General features: G+C 35.1%; 1 protein-coding gene across 6 annotated transcripts; it reads left to right on the top strand.

Moving 5' to 3' along the window:
• The first annotated feature begins 756 nt into the window (after positions 1-756).
• LOC143452735 (uncharacterized) lies at positions 757-4,316 on the top strand. Of its 6 annotated transcripts, none has more exons than XM_076953795.1 (5): positions 761-2,463; positions 2,925-3,013; positions 3,247-3,375; positions 3,556-3,663; positions 3,757-4,315. In XM_076953795.1, exons 3-5 carry the CDS (start codon positions 3,313-3,315, stop codon positions 3,934-3,936), a joined length of 351 nt encoding a protein of 116 aa, XP_076809910.1. In that variant the 5' UTR covers positions 761-2,463; positions 2,925-3,013; positions 3,247-3,312; the 3' UTR covers positions 3,937-4,315. The 6 variants fall into 6 exon arrangements, with proteins under 6 accessions (XP_076809908.1, XP_076809910.1, XP_076809911.1 ...); XM_076953796.1 differs by having other exon boundaries at positions 3,206-3,375; XM_076953793.1 differs by lacking the exons at positions 3,247-3,375; positions 3,556-3,663 and having other exon boundaries at positions 757-2,200; positions 2,336-2,463; positions 3,757-4,316.
• Positions 4,317-7,213: the final 2,897 nt, after the last annotated feature.

Raw genomic sequence — 7,213 nt, 5'->3', positions numbered from 1 at the left:
GGCATTGACGGAACATCATCGGGTTGTAATAATTATATCAATTAATATAATATAAAATTGTGTACGACATAGAATTCTCATCTATCGAATCAGTGAAGCATAACACTGCGTGACGTAATCGATTGCTTCGTACTTACTGTGTGTACATTTTGATTTATTCAGCTCTTTTTGGCTATTACGTTCAACGCCGCAACATGTCTTTATGCTGTTGCTGTAACAATGTTTTATCTTGATGTATTCGTTCAAAGAAGCTTCAATATAATCAGATTATACAGTTGTCATTCCTGTGTTATTATTGCTGAAGTCTATCAAAGTTCACTGTTGAGATATACACAAGTAAACAGACTTTGTAGTGAAGTGGGCAAACCTTACAGGTTAAGGTACCATACACCACTTTTCGTTACAGGGTTTAAGTTGTGCAAGAAATTTCTTCAGTGAAGATAAAGATTTTATCATACCATGTTATAGTTGTTTTTCTCCACTTTTGTGACATTATTGATTAACCTATCTGTAAAAAACTTAGTTAGCTTCAATATAATTAATAAAAGAACATAACAATTTGTTGACATCCAGTAAAATTGTTGTGTATTAGAGTCAAACCTACAGTTTTCTCTGTTTAGTTCACATTACCTTACCCTAAACCAGGGGTCGGCAACCTGCGGCTCCGGAGCCGCATGCGGCTCTTTCATCCTTCTGATGCGGCTCTTGTTAATTTTATTGCTACAGTACACTGTCATTCATGTGTTTAAAATTTAAACACAATTTTACTTCTTTAAACATGTTAAAGTGTTTAATTATGTGTTTAAGTGTATAGATTTTGTTAATTTGACAAAATTTAAACACTTTATGGGTTAAACACCACAATCCATGACACGTTTAATAATGATTTATGCCTATTCTACACTTTTTCCACGCTTTAGGCGTTTAAATGTTAAACACATAACACAAAGATTACAAAATGTGTCAAACAAAAAGGTGTTTAGGAGGAATGTGTTTATTTTGATGAGTTTTATTGAATTATATCTTATACTTTAACTTGCTTTAGAAAGAATCTATCAAAAACAGTTCGGTACTATATGCTTTAGACTTGTTCGCATTACCCAATTACACGAGCTATTGTTCAGTATAAATTTGTATCTCGGACTCAATTCTTAGGTTTAAAGTTGGCAACTTGAAGTCGTTTTAAAAATTTTCCTGTATGGAGTGGCTGAACACTAAATTGTATTGTTCAGGCCTTACTGTAGGCTATATTTCAAAGAGGTGAAAGGGGCCTTGGCCACCCCGCCCCCATATTTTGTGTCTATAGGTTTCTACATCGGGTGGCGGTGTCTTAAAACCAACAATTTGTATAGTTCTCTTTATAATCTCATGAAATATTTGACCCCCCCCCCAATTTTTTTCCGGCTACGCCACTGGCTGTGATTGGTTTTCAAGTAAAGCCATTCACCCAGGAATGGAGGGTGAAAAACCAATTACCATACTTTGCCCATCAAAGTTTAAAATTACTCGGGCATGGCCTAACGTGGGCGTTCTCTTCTCGTCGTTTGATTGAAAGGTAAATGACAAGCGTTCACCATCAGTTAGTGGAACGTCTGAATAACGTTTGTTCATATAATGTAGAATGTGTATCTGAAAATAGTAGGTTATAACTATTTATTCCATGTTTAAATAACTCAAAATCTAAAATATTAAAATAAAAAAACTTTCATAACATTACATTAAACGTATTTTTTTTACATTAGAACAAGTAATTGTTGTTTTTATTTGTTTTTTATTCAGCGAGTTTACCATTTCAAAATTATTTTAAGTTCTATGAAATAATATGTTAAGTTCTACCATTGTCAAAAATATGGGCGCGCATTTCCTCCTTCAGGCAGCTACAAGCTATCTCTAAAATCTGAATCCTCTTTTCAGCTAATCAGCTTACATAAAGACAGCGAATTGTTTTATGACGTTTCGTAGGGCTGTAGCTTATTGTCACAGTTTATTTTCTGTAGCCTATATAGGTAGCCTGGTGTAACGTATTTCGCTGTATGGTTCAGGTTTGTTACTACAAGCTAGGCCTATAGGCCTATATTCCATGCAGGCAGAAAGGTTTACAGAGTTACAGACAATAACAAATTGGCCTACTTATAGCATGTTTTCGATACCCGGTGGTGCCATACCGTTTTAATGCTCTTGGGCAAGGCATTGGCCTTCGGTAAGCATTTGATTTTGATAATTTAGTAGTAAGAAAATTGTTGTAGCCTAATAATTGTAATCATAAATTTCCTACATTATAAAATATTTTTGTACGCAGTAGGCTATAACAGTCTATACTAAGCTGTTTCTTCAGGCGTTTTCTGTAGAAAGTTATTGTAAAAGCTTAGAAACTTATGTTGAAGAGAAGCCATCCACCTGTGCCATCACATAGTAAACAACCCTCATCATTAGGTTTCCTTCAGCTACAAAGACTGCTGGCAGGTGATGCAGAATTATGTATTTTTGATCCACATGAAATTTATATTATTAACAATATTGAGTTAATTTTAAAATATACTGTGCATGCCAAAAAGTGTTGCTTCAGTGGTGGATTGGCTTAGCACCAGGTTCAAACAATGCGGACTTATTGCAAATGTCCAGTGTTACTACTTTTGTAATGTTCTTGGGTAAGGCATTATTAACCTTTACTCTTCTGGTCCCGGTAAGCAGTGTCAGGGTTGGTCAATACGTTTGAAAATTCAATTTATAAACAAATGAAAATTGAGTTTTTGTGGAAAACTGCAGAGAGTGGAGGAATCATTGCCGAGTCCGAGTCTTCCAAAGACGTTCCTCAGGCCAAGAAGAAAGATTCTGATACCTTATCAAAAAGCTTAAATAATGATTACATCTCACTACTGTTTTAAAAGCTATATTGTTTAGTTTTATATTTGTAATCACTGTAGATTCAGAATGGACAAAAAAGGCTACTGAAGTTATTAGACAACATTTAGAAAAGGAAGAATCAGAATGGGAATACGGTCTACTAAAACAGGTATTTAAGACCAATGTCTGTCTTTCACCAAGAAGCAATTAGTTTAATGTAAAGATGGATGCATTAGTGGAATCATTGAAAATTTTTCATTATTAGGACAAATGCCTTTTGTCAGTGTTTGAAAGAAACTATGATAAGGTGTTTTAGATTTTGATGCATTTTTAAGAGAATACAGTTGTAGATCATGTTTAGAGGCTGCAACATGGTTATTGATATGATGATAACTTATGCAGATTGAGGAAAAATTCAGAAACGTTTATCAATTTGATTACAATACGATATAAGAGGCTTGCGTAAGCATGCTAACCACACTAGACAACAAATGTGACAGCAATGTTGAGCGGCAATGCCATGAGACTGAGGTGAGCAATCTGAGCATTCATCCAGCAATTAACAAAAATCTAATTTGGTTGTTTGTGTATTAGTTTATTGCTTTGTTGAGGAATAATGTGTTCAGATCTTGAGACACTTAATATATATTGAGGGAAAAATAGAGTCATTATTATTAATAGTGTAAAAATCTAACAAAACTTTTGACATAGGATCCATCATCAGAGAAAAAACTTAATCTCTTTTTGAGGTCACAAAAACAACTTTGGCCGACCCGCAAAACAAATCTTTTTCATGCAATGTCTTTCATGACTGTTAATGTGAGTTGTAGTTGCTTTACAGAACAATTGAACAGAACATGTGGTTTTACAGAACAATTTGTATACATTGACATTTTTGTTTTAATTTTTTAGGCATTACGGATTACTTTAAACTCCAGAAAGAAAACACCGCCAAGTTTGCTTGTTTCTTACAACGAAGCCGGAACCATGAAAACATTCATTGTTGCTGATTCAATCCACGTCAGATGTAACAACGATTCGAGGGTGGTGTTAGGCTATTTAATGCAACTTATCGGTTGTTATTATGCTTAGCAATTGCAATACCCAAAGGTTTACCCTATTTTGGGTTTTTTACAAGCTCATCTCTTGAAGGATAGTCTGTCTGGTTATCATAAGTCCTCCAAATACGTCTTCTTTGAGAAGTATGTGAACAATATGAACATGGAACATTATGAGTAATGATTTTACACTAAACTTATTGCAGCAATTATTATTACTCACGGGTGCCAGAAGAGGAAGGGCAGAGAGGCCATCGCCCCCTTTTCTTTCTTTATTTTCCAAAATGACATTCAAAAAGTGTCCTTTTTTCGAATTTTGCCCCCTGCCAAAAATAATTCTGGCGCCCGTGATTGTACCTGCCTTGTTTCTGTTGCGCTGCTGTAATAAACGCTATTTTGGAAATTTTGACTGCCAAGTGACAATACGAATAAAATAGTAAACACCTAGTTAGTAAATACGTACAACATTCAAACATAAACACCAAAGATAATAAACACCTAGTTAGTAAACACGTACAACATTTAAACACAAAACAGAATAAACATGTGCGATTTAAACATGTAACCATTTTAGGCGTTTCTTTTTGGCCTCACTTTTCGTGTTTAATTAAAGTGTTTAACAAAATAACAGTGTAGAAACAAACAGAAGAACACTCGCGTCTTTATCTCACTGAGCACATTATAGTAGGCCTAATCACATTAATTAAATCTTACTGAATTAACTGCTTTTATAAATGCGACACATGACAGTTTTGTTACAGAGTGTCGTTTTCGTTTTATTGTGAAAATAGTTTTGCGGCTCCCAGTGATTTTTATTTTGTGGAATATCGGTTAAAATGGCTCTTTAAGTGCAAAAGGTTGCCGACCCCTGCCTAAACATTCTGAAATTGTTTGGGCAAAGTAAGCGCTCGTGGGTGCAATACCGCGTGGGCAACGATCATGGAAATTTCAAGATGTGTAACATAAAGAAATTTTTGTCTATGGGTGAAAATGTGGCTATCCAAGTCGCCCGGTTATCAGCTGAAACTGAAAGACATTGAAGTTTGTTGAAAGGTATCGGGATTAGAAAACCGCACCTTTTCCCATTGAACCATGTAAGTCACTAATTAAACGAGATTTCGGTCCCTAGGAAGAAGTTTCTTTTTGCTCTTTTCTTTAAACATCCATTTGTTCTGTACTTAAGATATTTATTGTCATTTTAATCTAGCCATGTCAATTTATATTTATTTCGGTTATTAATAAGCATGTTTTTAATGTTAGGGAGCATGTCCTCTACATCTTCCAACAGTGTAGTTGTTTCGTGGTTTGTGCTATTTTGGCCTTAAATTCGTTAAACTTAGGAATTATTTTGTGGGTTGGTGGCCATGCAAACCTATCATCATATAGCACAATTGCATTATTGTTATCTTGCATGTTTTAAGCCCTTGGGCTTTGCCGCTTTTTTCTGCTGGTTAACTGTTCGTGAGCATTTGTTTTTATAGTGCTACTACTACAACGGTTAGCATCGTAACTTTCGCTCTGCACAGATCACATCATCTGAGGAAGTTTATGAGAATAGTGACACAGGAGCGGAACCACCAGTTTTGCGTCATAATGTATTTCATACTTATAAATTACCCAGGAATTTTCAATTGAACATATGCTAATATACGAAACGGTTTGTTCATCTATTTCTTCCAATGGCGAAAAATAAACAACACCTACAATACAATACAAGGTAAGGTGTAATACAAGTAGCTTTAGCCTGCCCTGCTACAGTATTGTAATAAATCTATACCACGTCCATGGTGTGATAGAGAGCCTATATTTTATTTCTCCTACACTGACGCTTGCAGCACACGCTATGCTCGCGGCCAGCTTCCTTAAGGGTTTATTTGTTGTGTATTTTATGTGTTGTTTCCTATATTGACTTTCCCTTTATAAACCAAAGGGTATTTTGCATAATTAACTGTGAAATAACATCATTCATCATCATCGCGAAATGCCAAAATTATATTATGTAGAAGGTGAAATTAATGCAATTAAACATACACAGAAACAAATCAACAAAAGTATAGCAAATATTTTCTTCACAATCAGGTTACATTGCAAACAGAACATAACCTGCAATGAATTTACACAGCTAAAGGTAAACATCATGTATCGACGGAATTTTGTGATTAGCACAAATGCACAATATGTCTACAAATGTGGACTGGGAAAGATTAAATGTTTTCAATTGGAAGAAATAGATGAATAAACCGTTTCGTATATTAGCATATGTTCAATTGAAAGTTCCTGGGTAATTTATAAGTATGAAATACATTATGACGCAAAACTGGTGGTTCCGCTCCTGTGCCACTATTCTCATAAACTTCCTCAGATGATGTGATCTGGCATCCGTTTCAGTTTGTTGGCTTATAATTGATTTAGCAAAGCCGGTCAGTCGGTGGTTGAATTTTATCACAATTTCTGGCAGGGCCTTTCAATGCCAAATCTATTGTATAAGAGCTTTTGGATGATAAACAGTAAGATATGATACCCAAAATTTGCAACATTATGTTCAAATGAGACTATTGATCAAGCTAACAAACCGCACTAAGATGATTTAAATGCACCACATAGTGATTGCACCCAACAGAATTGCAACCACACGGGATTGCAGCCGAACGCATTTGCACACGTTCAGGCTATAGGATTGCAAGAAACAATGTAGGCCTAATATATACTGTCTTTCAGAGATCTTTTGAAGCAAGCGAAGAAGAAAGAATAGATTCAAATTGATTCAAACGTATGTCAAAACGTTCATTTCTTAGATCGCTTTTCAAATTTGTTTGACAGAAGGAATCTTTTGTTTTAAAGTGGGATCGAGAATCCACCAATCATTTAATTTTTCGTTAAATGTGCAGAGGGGATGAAAAATCAAACCAGTTCTCACTAACACGCGCCAATGACCGGGAAAATGTGACAAAACCTGAAAGGCTTAAAACGTGCTCAAAAATAATTAATGTAATAATTGCTGATAACAACTAGCAACGCCACTATTAGTTAAATCAGAATTAGATAAATCCATAAAACATAAATTCAAAAAAGCGAAAATAAGCAGACGAGTATGTGGTATGTCTAAGCAACAGATGAATAAAAATCGCTTCAATATTTATCAGTGGATGGAAAATAAAACCTACCCATATATTTGTTTTTTTATCGAGCCATACCACTCTCAGATGCCAACACGGAAACTGTTCCTGATTACTTTGTCAATCTCTAGTGTTCCGTGGTCGGTATTCTAGTCATTCTCACAAGTGATCGTGGACCGTGTTTCTCAAGTTCTG

This window comes from Clavelina lepadiformis, chromosome 4 (assembly GCF_947623445.1).
Source record: "Clavelina lepadiformis chromosome 4, kaClaLepa1.1, whole genome shotgun sequence".
NCBI classification, from domain to species: Eukaryota; Metazoa; Chordata; class Ascidiacea; order Aplousobranchia; family Clavelinidae; genus Clavelina; species Clavelina lepadiformis.
Note: the sequence above shows the minus strand (reverse complement) of the source record. Positions and strands in the feature narration are given on the sequence as shown.

What these genes read in the sequence shown, in the direction of transcription:
- LOC143452735 (XM_076953793.1), top strand. Translation starts at nt 2,376, where the DNA reads ATGTTGAAGAGAAGCCATCCACCTGTGCCATCACATAGTAAACAACCC. An exon ending in GCTACAAAGACTGCTGGCAG is followed by an intron (nt 2,464 to 2,924) that starts GTGATGCAGAAT and finishes TAATCACTGTAG; the next exon opens with ATTCAGAATGGACAAAAAAG. An exon ending in AATACGGTCTACTAAAACAG is followed by an intron (nt 3,014 to 3,756) that starts GTATTTAAGACC and finishes TTAATTTTTTAG; the next exon opens with GCATTACGGATTACTTTAAA.